This window comes from Epinephelus moara, chromosome 17 (genome assembly GCF_006386435.1).
Source record: "Epinephelus moara isolate mb chromosome 17, YSFRI_EMoa_1.0, whole genome shotgun sequence".
Lineage (NCBI taxonomy): Eukaryota > Metazoa > Chordata > Actinopteri > Perciformes > Serranidae > Epinephelus > Epinephelus moara.
The window spans coordinates 6640731-6655152 of record NC_065522.1 but is presented as its reverse complement, the minus strand read 5'-3'; the positions used below and the strand labels follow the sequence as shown (position 1 = coordinate 6655152).

The window sequence follows — 14422 nt, the reverse complement described above, 5'->3', positions numbered from 1 at the left end:
TGTTGGTAGTGACATGAAAGCCCACAAATGTGTTTACCCTGCATTGTTTTGGACATTTTCAGGGCCAGGAAAACATTTTCCTACTGCTTCCTCCCCATGCCCTGATAGCTGTGTTGATATCTTACTTTTGTCTTTGATTATTTTTATCTGTTTATTTATTTCAACTGTAACCTCATGTTGGACCACCAGATTCCTCCCTGTAGGACTCCCATGTGTGAGAGCTGATGTAGAGGCAGATAGTGTATTGTTCTATATCAAATGTGAAAATAATGTCAGTTGCAAAAGGTCTTAAAAACAGTTGACCAGATGTCAGATTTCGCAATAGGAAGGACTCTTATAAGAAGTTGTTTTTGAATACTGTCAAGTTGTTGTACTTTGGAGTTACTGGGAAGGACTCATTTTAAAGAGTTGTTTTTGTAATGTTGAGTAATTCTTGTACGATGACAACCAACCTTCTACAACCAACAGAGATATGTCAACTACACATTTGAGGTTCTTAAGCAATTAGGTCAGCAACTGCATGAAACCAGTGCCATGGCGTGGTAGAGTAGGCAAGCTTTACATTGGATTTTAGCAGAAATAGGGGGAGTATGTAAAATGTTCGGGACGCTCTGTTGTACGTTTATTTCGAATAACACTTCGCCTGATGGAACAATTTCTGTTGCTATGAGTAAGCTTGAAGCCTTAAAATCTGAAATGACTGAAAATGCTGGTAAGAGTGGAAGAATCAAGTGGGATGGGTTAGAGGAAATTTTTGGAAAATGGGGAGCCGTTTTGGCTAAAACAGGGATAATTGTACTGATAGTACTAATTCTGTTTTCCTTATTGACATGTTGCATCATGCCTATCCTGACGAAATGGTGTGAGAGAGCGATGGACAAGAAGCTGAACCTTAGTTTAGTTTAGTTTAGTTTATTTGTTTATTTGAAAAGGGACAATGTACATTAATCAACATTTAAAAAAAACATGTAAAATGCACCTGAAATAGCCGAGAGGCTAATTTTCATCGGTAGTCCCTTTGCCAGTTGTTAAAGGCATCAATAAAATACAACAGCCAATATATATAAAAAAATAAACCATTAAAGATGAACATTATATACAAGATAAACATTCTGTACGGCACACACATACCGTTGAGTGACAATAACCCACAATTTGCATGATGCACTCCTATATAACAGTGAGGCAAAAATCAATGTTCACCTTTGTGTTTCAACAAGCCATTTCTTGGCATTGCGCTTGAATGAATGATATGACGGAGATACTCTGATTGATTGTGGTACTGAATTCCATTTATTTGATGCTCTGAAGGAGAAAACTGCCTGACTGAATGTAGTTTTTCTTAAGGGAATTGTGCAGTCTCCCCTCACTGCACCTCTCGTACCCCTATGACCAGATCTGATATTAACGTATCCAGATAGAGCAGGAGGAACTGAACCATGCAAGATCTTATATACCAGACAGATGTTTTTGAATATAATGAGGTTTCCCCAACTAAGCAATTTATATTTATTCAGTATATGACGATGATGAAATCTGAAAGGTTTCTTGTCTAATATTTTAAGTGCTTGTTTATATAATGATTCTATTGTTTTCATTATTGTGGTGTTTGCAGTAGACCAACTTGTCAGACAGTATGTGATGTGGGAGAGAACCATCGCGAAGAAGTACATCTTGGCTGCTTCAGTTGAAAATGAGTCCCTGATGAATCTGAAGTTTGATAAACTGAACTTAACTTTGTTCCTGACTTTCTTAATGTGGGTTTTGAAGCTGAGGTTTGAATCTATGTGCAGTCCTGGGTATTTGTATTCTGTAACCACATGTACCCTCTCTCCAGAGACGAAAACATCTGGCATCACATTTATGTTTGTTTTTTTCTTAGAGAAAAACATACAGACTGTTTTTGACAGGTTAAGTTGCAGACAGGACAGTTTAAGCCAGGCTGTGAATAATAACATAGCATCTGCTAACTTTGTTGCAGCTTGCTCTGGTGTTTTTCCATGACCAATTATAACTGTGTCATCAGCATACATTAATATATCACAATTATCACACACAGATGGTAAATCATTGATGTACATGCTGAACAGAATAGGACCGAGTACTGAACCTTGTGGGACACCAGTTGATAATTGCAAGGGGTTGGAGTTACAATTTTCAATTCTAACAATTTGAGAACGAGATGAGAGGTAGGATTTGATGAGGCTGATGAATTCCATGGAGCGATTGAAGTTCAGGAGTTTGTTCAGTAGAATTGAGTGGTTAACAGTGTCAAATGCTTTTCCGCAGGTCAAGGAAAACAGCCCCCACTGACCCTCCTATGTCCATTGTTGCTTTAACCCTTTCCATAAAGTAGTATATTGCGGTTTCTGTAGAATGATTGGCCCTGAATCCAAATTGCATTGGATGCAGAGAGAAGGAGCTGTAATTGAGGTGATTAGTGATTTGCTTGAAGACCAGTTTCTCATATACCTTTGACACAGTGGGTAAAATGCTAACAGGCCTATAGTCGGAGGTAAGGAGAGGGTCACCACCTTTGAATATGGGAATGACAGTAGCCAGTTTCCATGCTTCTGGGAATTTCCCCTCACTCAGTGAGATATTTATGATGTGTGTTAATGGGCCAATTATTGATGGATAGATTTCTTTTATCATTAGTATGTCCATTCCATATACATCTGTAGCTCTTGAGGACTTGAGAGATGTGATCACTCTTGCGACTTCAGACCTGGATACTAGAATTGGACGTAATGGGGGTTCATTTGTACCACTGCTGCCAGTAGTGACGGTGTGTATATTTTTACATTGGGCAGTGAAACACTGGGCTATGGTCTCTACTGATTCAACAAAGTATTTAAATACTTGTGCCACCTCAGCTGGATCACGTATTATTGTGTCATTGACCTTTAGTTGAATTGTATTTCTAACGGAAATGTCTTGTCCAGTCAGTTTGTTGATTTGACTCCACATGGATTTTGAGTTCCCATGACAGTTTTCAATAATCTTGGTGAAAAAGTCTGCTTTTGCTTTTCTCAGTTGCCTTGTCACTCTGTTCCTTAACATTGCAAATTTCTGCCTGGCACTGCTCAGTTTGGACTTAGTGGCCATTTTAAGGGCGTTGTCTCCGTCCTTCATTAGTTGTTTTATATTATCGTTTATCCAGGGAAGAGTTTGTTTCCTGTTTTTCCGTTTTATTTTAACAGCAAATTCATTGATTTTACCTGTTTTTCCGTTTTATTTTAACAGCAAATTCATTGATTTTAGTTTGTAATTTCTCTGTAAAGTTAAGCTTCGTATATTTAGATGTCCGCCTAATATACCCTTAGGTTTTGCTTTTGAGTCCCAGATTGTTCGTGAGTTGTTTACTGTCTGGAAGACTTTCCACTTCTGATTCATTCGAATTGCTCTGTTTACTACTGTACGCTTGATTTTCAATACCGGAGGAGGACAGTTGGGGGCGCTAGTGGACAGTGGACACTGTCAGCTCTGTAAAACTCGGAGCGGTTCCAGAACAAATTGAAGTTATCAATGAAACTGAACCCGCTCAGAGTGCAGGCGGCTTGGAGCCAGGAGCTCAAGCTGAGAAGCCTACAGAAACGCAGAGCATCATGGGCGAAGGAGGGGAGGGGCCCAGAGATAAAAACAGACTTCCCACAGCCGCTCAGAAAGTTAAAAAGTTCTTTAAAATGCTCCTTTGTCACCTCGGACTGGTGAAGAGATGTATCATTAAAACCTAGTGTATAATCAGTTTTTTGACCAAGGATGGGAGTGAGCCCAGCAGCTCCGGGATTTTGTGGAGCCTGGAAAGCAGTGGGTGATAGCATTAAAAAAGCGGACGTTTCTGATGATGGAGTCCCCAATTATTGCAGTTGTCAGGGGGAACAGAGGGCGAGGAGGCGAGGATGAAAATGAGGGGGGAGCCGGAAGCAACTTGTCACTGGTCGGGGGAATCTCCATTGGATCGCGGTGAGGGAAGCTGCCAAAGTGACGGCGCACCGCTTCCTTCAGGAGCCTACGCCGGGAAGAAGAGGCCGAGGTGTGGTGTGGGGGCTTCACTTTAGGGTGATCAGCCGTACGATCACCATCAGCCACCGGCAGAGGGACAGCTGTGGTGTCAGCGGGCGCAACATCCTGGACATGGCGAGATGGGATGGAGGGCGCAGCGGCCTGGAGGACTGGAAGCTCCTCGGTCGACAAGACATTATAGCGGTTGGAGGTGCTCAGGCTTGGGGGAGGAGGAGCTGTGTTTACCTCATTTTTGCGGCCACGTACCACCACCTCAGACCAGGGAGCCTCACGGTTGGGTGTTGAGCATGAAGCTGGGTCCCACACAGCGGTGTCTTTGTCAGAGGATGGTTTATTGGACTGTTCAGCTCTGCTCAGAAAAAGACTGGATAATCTGGGGAGCTGAGCGGTGAAGCCGGACAGCTGTAACCTTGTAACGGGCATACAAGGAGCACAAATGCTAAGTATGCTAACCCCTGAACAATTGGTGCGCAGAGTCCTTCTGGCGCAGAGGGGGGGAGGAAATACCAGATTTATTCCCAATTCCTGATTACATAGACAAATTCAAATGACGAGGAGGAACTGTGAGAGAGAGAGATGAACAATGACTGATACTCTCTCCTGAAAGAGAGGATGGGGAATATAGCTATACACCACAACCACATACAAGATATCACATAAACAAGAGACTGTGAACAGCATACTCCATCGCTCTGACACCATTTTCTGTATTCATTTTTTTTTATTTTTTCTGTATTCATCTTTGTGTTTTTATTTTACAAGAGGGAAATGTACTCTGATTTCGACTTAGCAAGTTATGCATATTATCCAAAATGATTTCTGTGATTCCATTATAATCTAATAAGTAAGTTGCATTTTATCTGGTGTATTTGATCCATCTGTTGAAAATTCATCTGTTAGGCCGCCTAACGGGAGGGGGCCGATGGGGGACTTTTCCTGGATTCAACAGCTGCCAGGTTTTTCGTAGAGATGTACCGATACCACTTTTTCCTTCCCGATACCGATTCCGATCCCTGAACCTTAGGTATCTGCCGATACCAAGTACCGATCCGATCCCAGTGCGTAATGTCTCAACTCCTAAACCTCTATGTAAAACATTAAGAAAAAAATACATAATAGTAGAATGAATGCCATAAAACTTTTTTTATTATGATTTTAAGGCGACAGTAGAATGCTTTTTAAACTCCGCTCCGTTTCCATTTCGTTTGCCTGTAGCGTGCGTATGCGTAATGACGCGAGGCATTACGTGGTATCGGATTGGTCATAGGCTGTACTCGCCGACACCCAATACCGCATTTTAGGCAGTATCGGAGGCATTTCCGATACTGGTATCGGTATCGGTACAACTCTAGTTTTTCGCCTCCATCAGTTGAAGTGTTGACAGATGCTAAAAATATGTTTCAGTGTTTCATGTAATATCATATACTCATGCCAAGTTCATACATCACCATATCGTATGTGTTCTTATGCATTATCATATTCAAGTTTAAGTTTAAGAGTTGTACACAAGAACATATATTCATATTAGTAAGAAACACTGGTTGTATTCACATTGCCATATATCCTACTCATACTTATACAAACATAGGCGTTCATTTACCATGCATTATCTCTGCGAATAATTTATGATAAAATCATAAAGAGGAGGGACTATGTAGAGGCAGATAATGTATTATTTTCAAATGTGAAAATAATGTCAGTTGCAAAAGGTATTAGAAACAGTTGACCAGATGTCAGATTTCGCAATAGGAAGTACTCCTTATAAGAAGTTGTTTTTGAATACTGTCAAGTTGTTGTACTTTGGAGTTACTAGGAAGGACTCCTGTTAGGAGTTGTTTTTGTAGTGTTGAGTAATTCTTGTACGATCATTTCCAGGAAATCAAACTTGGCAGAACAGTTAGGTCCCAGACCCAGGCACGTCTGCACATGGACGCATACACACACATAGACACACATACACACACCCAGACACGAACGCACATGGGCGCACACACACACACACACACACACACATGCACACAAACGAACAGACGCTCACTCACTCAGATAGTATAAAGGTTTCTGGAAGTTGTATGAGCGGGGCTGTTTCTGCTGTGTCCGCTGTTTTCTACGACCTGTATTGTTGAGTTGTACTTTGCAATAAAAGTAATCTCGCTGGCTGTAACTTTTCTCCGTGGTTCTCCGAGTCTCATCATTTCAGTGTTTGCTGAAGTTGAGCAATTTCCGTACACTGACCACAAACTTTTCAAAATCAATCATGCAACTGTGGGGCGTCGGTAGCGTAGTGGATAGTGCCGGCTCCCCATGTATAGAGGTGATGCCTCACTGCAGCGGTCGCAGGTTTGACTCCAGCTTGCAACCCTTTGCTGCATGTCAACCCCCACTCTCTCTCTCTCACCCCATTTCACTCTGTCCTGTTCATTAAAGGCAAAAAAAGCCCCAAAAAATAATCTTTAAAAAAAAAAAAATCATGCAACTGTCCGGGGCAATGTTGCGGCTCACAATGCACCCGACCCTGAAGCGTATCTCTGCGACTGGTGAGCCCACAGGATGGTGACTCCATGTTGATCTTTGGGACTGTGCCCCACCGAGCCCCATGAGTCAAGTCCATGTAGATATATATATATAGGCTGATTGACCAAATAATCATTTGAAAACTGATATTGATGCCTCTTACCATGGCTGTGTATAGAGACAGAAGTTGAGTTGAAGTTTGTTTCTGTGTGGAGGATTGTAATGTCCATATCATCAGATGAGTTCAGCCTTTAATAAAAATAGTTTGTAGACTCTGCAGTGGGATTAAAGTTCCTGGTCTTTGCTCCTGTCACAGTCTCACTACTAAAGCTCAGACGCTCCTCAGGATCAGCTCCACAGTTTCACTGACACTTTTTGATGCTGAATTCAGAAGTGCTTTTTTTTCCCGCATTTTCAGCATCTGTGTTTTTGTCACATCAGTTTAGGCGACTTGTGTGAACTCTCCAGATTCAAAGAGACTTTTTTGGGGTGGGTGACAGATCATCGTCGTCTCTCTGGACCGTGGCTGACACGGCAGCAAACACATGAAAGTTTGTCTGTGAACACACTGCTCTCTCCCCGCACTGTGTGGCTCATTTTGAATGGCGACACAGCAGACCCAACCAAAAGGTGACAACCCCTCTAATGGCCCAGACACACCAAACCGACATCGGAGAACTTGCGGCAATGAGAGCACCCTGCATCATCGCCTCTCCTTGTCGCCGCCAAAAAGTTGCACATGAATGGTTATCTGACAACTTCAACAAATATAATGTGGAAGAGATGATTATGTGTGGATACGATAAAAAGAAGCAAAGTAAAAAAAATGATTACATCAGACCATATGATGGTCAAATGAATAATTTATTGTAGATAAAATAAAAAGTAGGAATGAACAAAAGTCATAGTATAGTTGTTATGTCCCCGTTTGAGCCCAGGGGATGAGGGGAGTAATATATAAAATGTTTATCGGGTATTTTCAGAGGAAGGAGAGAGGAGAGCAGGTCAACATTAACTTAACAATGATTTATTTACAAAACAGAACATAACAAAAACGTAAAGCGAGCTGCTCCAAACAATTAGCCGGACCACCTATAACACACAAGCAAAGAAACGTAAGTTTGGGCCTACAAAACAGCAACTGGAAAACAACACCCTCCCTTCAACACCAAAGGAGTACCCACCGGTCGTTCAACGCGAAATGCTTTTACCAGACACACCACACACAGCTCTGCTGTTACGGTCCACTGAACCCCCTGGTCGCAGCCAGTCCTTCCGCTTTTATGGCAAGGCTATTCAAGAGAAGGCTGAGACACGGGGTCAAACATGGGGGGATTGCACATGCGCAGTGTAACTTGAGCTGCGATGCTGGAGGGTGACAGCAGGGGCGCTAGATAAAAAGCGCAGGATCCGCTCAGGCGATCAAGGAGTGCGCTTGGTGCAGTGCTGTTTTTTGGCAAATATACGCTGACAGACATGTAACGCTACTGAGCCTACAAGTGCACACTTGCGCACTGATATTCAAATTGAGTGACGTTTTGAAACCCAAGACCCTCAGGGCACCTCAGTGACATGAAACAAACATTCCCCTTATTCCGCGGTCTCACGCCATCTACTGAGCCTTTGAGGAAGTGCAGACCAGATTTTACTGTGCATGTGCATTCCCCCCATGTTTGACCCCGTGTCTCAGCCTTCTCTTGAATAGCCTTGTTTTATGGCTCCCCCATTACAAGTGGCTTCAGGTGTGCTCAACCACTAGTAATGAGGGAGAGGGGGGACCTGGAGGAAAAAAGGGAAGGGGATACAAAGAAAAACAACAACACAGGCCAGTGGCTTTAACAGTAGTACATAACAAAAATGTCATAGTGTAGTATGGTGTAAAAAAAAAAAAAAAATCATAAAATAATATGTAAGAAAAAAGTCAATGTATATGGCAAAAAATCTTAGTATGCCAAACATGTTTAAGTACAGTATACTAAAAAGAAAAAAGGTCATAGTATAGTATGTAAAATATATATATATATATATATATTAGTATAATATGGCAAATAAACATCATAGTTTAGTATGCCCAAAAATGTCATGGTTTTGTATGCTAAAAACAAGAGTCATAGTATAGTATGTCAAAATAAATGTGATAGTGTAGTATGGCAAAAAAATAATCATAAAATAATATGTAAGACAAACGTCACAGTATATGCCAAAAAATGTGATAGTGTCGTAAAGAAAACAAAATAAAAAACACAGTATTCACCAAAATGACACCATTTATCAGCCAGAAACTGTAAAAACAGAAATCATTGTTAGATTTTCAAATTTCCAACTGTAATTGGACGCATCATGTGTGACAAATGCTTCTGTAAAAACATTTAAATAAATAAATGTGAGCTTAAAATTGTGATATTGAATAAACTGTTTGTACGAACTGTTAATTAAACTGAGGCTTTTTTTCAGCTCCAGGTTTATGTCTTCAACTTTTAACTTTCAGACATCAAAAGCTAAGTTATAAAAATCTATTATATGGTGGAGGGAGGTTGGTGGATTTTCCCCCAGTAACTCAGGGAGGCTTTGGAGCTTCAGGGAGGGTAAAAAAAAAAAAAGTTGCACCCAGTCACCCCTTCCTCTGATAAATAAAGAACAGTCCCTAAAGTTCTATAGATCCCCCATTCAACTTTTCTATTCAAGCAACTTGAAAAGAACTCATTACTTGCTGGCGGGAAATCTTCTTCCTTAGCAACAGTAACTAAGAGGGGCGGGGCTTATAACAGGAAGGCTCCTTACGACTCAGCCCAGGACATCAGAGTTCATGAGAGAGGAGGAGCAGAAGGAGCAGTAGAAGAGCGGAATGGAGGAGGACAAGCAGAACCCGGAGCACCGGAGCAACAAGGTCCACAGAAGACAAGCAGCAGGCTCGTCCTCTGATCGCAGCGATGTTGAGGTGAGTGTTGATGACGTCATGGATAAAAAGGGCTTGACAGCAGCCACACTAAAGACACGAGGAAGAGTCTCGAGGCTCCGTGGATTATCCGCTCATTCTCTGGTTACACATCACATCTGGAGAAAGGAAATGTAACAAAGCAAAAAGGTTTTTATGTCTCCGTGTTTCCTGTTTTCATCTTTAACTCACTCAGAGTAAAGAAACACTTGAGATGGTCTGTGTTGCAGGGTATTTTCCCGCGCAGTGCGTCGCGTGTTCTCGCGAGAGCTCGCAGAACAAACAATAGGCTCGTTGGAGATTTAAAGAAAATGGAACAGCAGCAAGGATGAAATTAAAATGTAAGAGACTTAAACATGACTTCATACAGGTCTTTAAGGGACTGATTATTTTAGATAATATCTTAATGGATGATAAATAATTCTTCAGTTCATTTTTAAAGCAAAATATGGAGGGTTTACAGTTTTTCCATTTGCAATAGTGTATATGATATTTACCCATGATAAAAAATAAATGCTCAATAGTTTCGGGTTCTCTTGAACAAAATACACAGAAGGATTTACTTGAAAATGAAATCTTTGTCGTAAAGTTTCAGCAGCTGGATAAACATTGTTTACAATTCTAAACTGAACGTCTTTTACTTTTGGTGAAATTGGCCATTTAAGATAATGGAAACATTTATTAATTAAAATGTTCCCGTTATGGATTATTCTCACTTTTGAAAATCAGAAAACAATTTGCATTTCAAAACATTACTAATGACTTTGTTATTACATTTCTTATCACCAACATACACTTCACCAATCTTTATTTCAGGCAACTTAATAACCACATGTGAATATGTAAGAGTGCTTTGTGTCATGTGTTTCAAAGGAAGCGGAATGGCTTTACAAATTGGACTGAACTCTCTGACGGAGCATTTTAAATGAAACTTTTCTACAAATGAATCACATTGAATAAAATGGCCATGTTCATCCATCAAGTCAACAACATATAACACTTTTTTCTCATACCATTCTTTTTTAAACAAGGTTTTCTTACTAATTGTAATGGTTCTATTATTCCACAAGGTGGAGCCATGTGGTGTGAAATTATGGGTCTATATCATTTTCCAGTAATGCAGTACCTGTTTATGGAAATCTGACAACTTAATAGGCAGTTTTGAAATCTCCAAATCACATTTCAACTATGTTGAAGTCTCCACCCATTATCACTTGATCTGAAGTGTAGGTTATTTTCCAATCATTCACAAGTTTACCTAGTTCTGCAAACATTACTTTGTCCGCAGCTTTATTATTCTAACCATAAATAATAATAATAATAACAATAATAATAATAATAATACATTTTATTTATAAAGCGCTTTCTAAAGTTCTCAAAGTCACTTTACAGAATAGGTTAAAAACACATCAAAATACAATTTACAGCAAAATACATCGAAGACAAAGAGGAATAGCAATGGGAGTGAAAAAGAAATAAATAGATGAATAAAAAAAGTAGCTAAACATTAAAAGCAGAACGGAACAGGTCAGTTTTGAGTAGTGATTTGAATGATGGGAGGTCAGTGCAGTCACGGATGTGTTTTGGGAGGGAGTTCCAGAGGGTGGGGGCAGCAACGGAGAAGGCTCTGTCCCCCCAGGTTCTGTGCTTGGTCTTGGGGACGGTGAGCAGATTGGCATTGGAAGAGCGGAGGCTGCAGGAAGGGGTGTAAGGGTGGAGCAGGTCTGTGAGGTAAGAGGGGGCCTGGTTGTGGAGGGCTTTATGGGTGAGTAGGAGGAGTTTGAAGTGGATGCGTTGTGGGACAGGGAGCCAGTGGAGGTTCTGAAGGACAGGGGTGATGTGGTTGCGGGAGCGGGTGTGAGTGAGGAGGCGGGCGGCAGAGTTTTGGATGTACTGGAGTTTATTGAGGAGTTTGGAGGTTGTGCCATAAAGGATGCTATTGCAATAGTCAAGGCGGGATGTAATGAAGGCGTGGATCAGGGCTTCGGCGGCATTGCAAGAGAGTGAGGGGCGGAGGCAAGAAATGTTTTTAAGGTGAAAGAAGGCTGTTTTAGTGACTTGTTTGATGTGTTGGTCGTAGGAGAGGTTGCTGTCGAAGATGATACCAAGGTTGCGGCAGTGAGGGGAGGGGGACAGAGTGGAGTTGTCGATGGTGAGGTGGAAGTCTTTGGCTCTTTGGGTGAGGGAATTTGGAACAATTAGGATCATGTCTGATTTATCACAGTTGAGTTTAAGAAAGTTTGCTTGCATCCAGGATTTAATTTCGGAGAGACAGTTTGACAGGGTGGAGTGGGTTGAATGGGTGATGGATTTAGTGGAGATGTATAGCTGGACATCATCAGCGTAGCAGTGAAAACAGAGACCATGATGACGGATGATTTGACCAAGGGGGAGGAGGTAGAGGATGAAGAGGAGAGGACCAAGCACCGAACCCTGGGGGACGCCTTGGGACAGGGGAGCAGTTGAGGAGCAGTTGTTGATGAAGATGAATTGTTTTCTGTCAGTGAGATAGGAATGTAGCCAGGTGAGTCATGTTGAGGAGGGATTGCAGGTGGGAGAGTAGGATGGAGTGGTTGATGGTGTCAAAGGCGGCGGTGAGATCAAGGAGGATGAGGATGGAGAGTAGGCCAGAGTCTGAGGAGAGGAGGAGGTCATTTGTGACTTTAAGGAGGGCAGTTTCGGTGCTGTGTTGTGTGCGGAATCCAGATTGAAACTGTTCGAAGAGGTCATTATTGTTGAGGTGGGATTTGATTTGTGAGACGACGACACGTTCAAGGATTTTTGAGAGGAATGGGAGGTTGGAAATGGGCCAGAAATTGCTCATGATGTCAGGAATGAGACCAGGTTTTTTAATGATGGGGGTGACTGCAGCCAGTTTGAGTGAAGGAGGGGCAGAGGCAAGGCTGAGAGAGGAGTTGACAATTTTGGAGACAAGCGTGGAGATGGTGGGGAAGCAGTGCTTAACAATGGCGGATGGGATGGGATCTAGCATGCAGGTAGAACTTTTCATGGTTGAAATGATTTTAGACAGCTCAGCTGGGGAGACAGGTGCGAATATGGAGAGGGGCAGGGTGATAAGATGGGTGGAGGAGGGTGGGGGTGGTTAGAGAACTGTAGATGGTGTCAATTTTGCATTGAAAAAATGAGAGGAAGGAATTGCATTTTTCAACGGTGAATGAGTGAAATATTGTCACTGGGATTAAGGAGTTTGTTAATGGTGGAAAAAAGAGCCTTTTGGTTATTGGAGCCGGTGTGAATGAGGTTGGAGTAGTAGGTAGAGCGGGCAGTATTGAAGGCGGCTCTGTACTGTCGGAGGTGGTCTGTGTAGGCTTGGCGATGAACTGTTAAACCGGTCTTTTTATGTAGTCTTTCGAGCTGACGCTTGTGGGATTTCATTTGGCGGAGTTCAGGGGTGTACCAGGGGGCTGAGTGTGTGAATGAGACAGATTTGGTTTTGATGGGGGCCAGTTGATCAAGACAGGAGGAGAGAGTGTTGTTGTAGTAGCTGACAAGCTCATTGGGGTCATCAGACAGCGGGGGAGGGAAGGTAGACAGAGTGTTGGAAAGAGAAGCTGAGAAATCTTGAGGGGAGATGGATTTGAGGTTTCTGAATGATATTATGCATTTGTCCTTGGGGAGGGGGATGGGGAGATGAATGTCCATGATGATAGCCAAGTGGTCGGAGATGTGGAGATTGATGCTGGACAGTTGATGGATGGTGAGACCGGTGGAGCAGACTAAGTCCAAAGTGTGGCCATGATTGTGAGTGGGGAAGTTGACATGTTGAGTGAGATTGAGGCAGTCCAGTAGATCAAGAAATTCAGAGGCATGTTTGCAGTTAATGTTGTCAATGTGGTAGTTGAAGTCGCCGTGGAGAAGAACAGAAGGTGAGATGGCTGAGAGCTGTGTAACAAAATCAGAGAAGTCAGAGAGAAAAGATGGATTGGGCTTGGGAGGGCGGTAAATAACAGCAGTGACCAGGTGAGCAGGGCCGGGGAGTTTAAAAGCAATGTGTTTGAACGACTGAAAGAAGGGAGTGGATATGATGGTGATTCTTAGGTCTCTCTTATGGACTGAGGCCACACCGCCGCCTCTTCCAGTGAGACGGGGCTGGTCAATGTAAGTGTATCGGGAGGGGGTGGCTTGGTTGAGTGAAAAATAGTCCAGATGTTTGTGCCAGGTTTCTGTGATGCAGAGGAAGTCTAGTTTGTTGTCAGTAATGACTTTGTTTAAGATGAGTGCTTTGTTGTTGAGTGAACGGGTGTTTAGCAGTGCCAGTTTGAGGAAATGCTGCTGTGTGATTGGCTGTGAGGAATGGGGGAGTTGGCGAAGGTTGGGATTGGAACGTTTGACGTGTTTTGTTGAGAGGTTGCATTTGTTCACAGAGTTGAACCTGTTATAGGGACGGAGGGGTCTGACTGAGATGATAGACTGAATGGGGAGAGCAGCAGCAGGTGGGGACAGTGACAACTGGGGCCTGTAGGGGGAGCTGTGGCAGGAGGAGGTACCCAGAGATGACACCAGAGAGCAAGAAGGAGGTAACGGTGTGTGGGTAAACACTAACAGTCAGTCTATACACACTAAAATGTAACATTTGTCATTTATCTCTACTACTACCATTAATCAATGACGTTATGTATCTGTTTTATTGTCAATTATCATGCCTGGAAACCTGTTAAATAATACTATTACTCCAGCTGAATGAGAAGTTCCATGTGCAAAGAAAGCAGAATCGCCCCACTGACCTTTCCAAAACTTTTCCGCAGTCATAACAGAATGAGTCTCTTGTAAGAAAACACATTTTGATTTTTGTTTCTTGCAAAATAAAAAGATTGCTTTTCACTTAACACTGTTTTTAACCCCCTAACATTCAAAGATAAAAAAGAAATAGACATAATCTATAATGTAACTGTTTTCGATATGTCTTTAACTTGCTTATAATGCAGG

The 14422-nt window shown here is 42.2% G+C and overlaps 1 protein-coding gene across 1 annotated transcript in view; it reads left to right on the top strand.

Moving 5' to 3' along the window:
• The first annotated feature begins 9345 nt into the window (after nucleotides 1–9345).
• Nucleotides 9346–14422, top strand: part of LOC126404425 (zinc finger protein OZF-like) — a 12794-nt gene continuing 7717 nt past the window's right edge. The window contains exon 1 of the mRNA XM_050067624.1: nucleotides 9346–9478. Coding sequence (XP_049923581.1) covers nucleotides 9386–9478 — 93 coding nt within the window. The 5' untranslated portion in view covers nucleotides 9346–9385. The remainder of the gene's footprint in view (nucleotides 9479–14422) is intronic.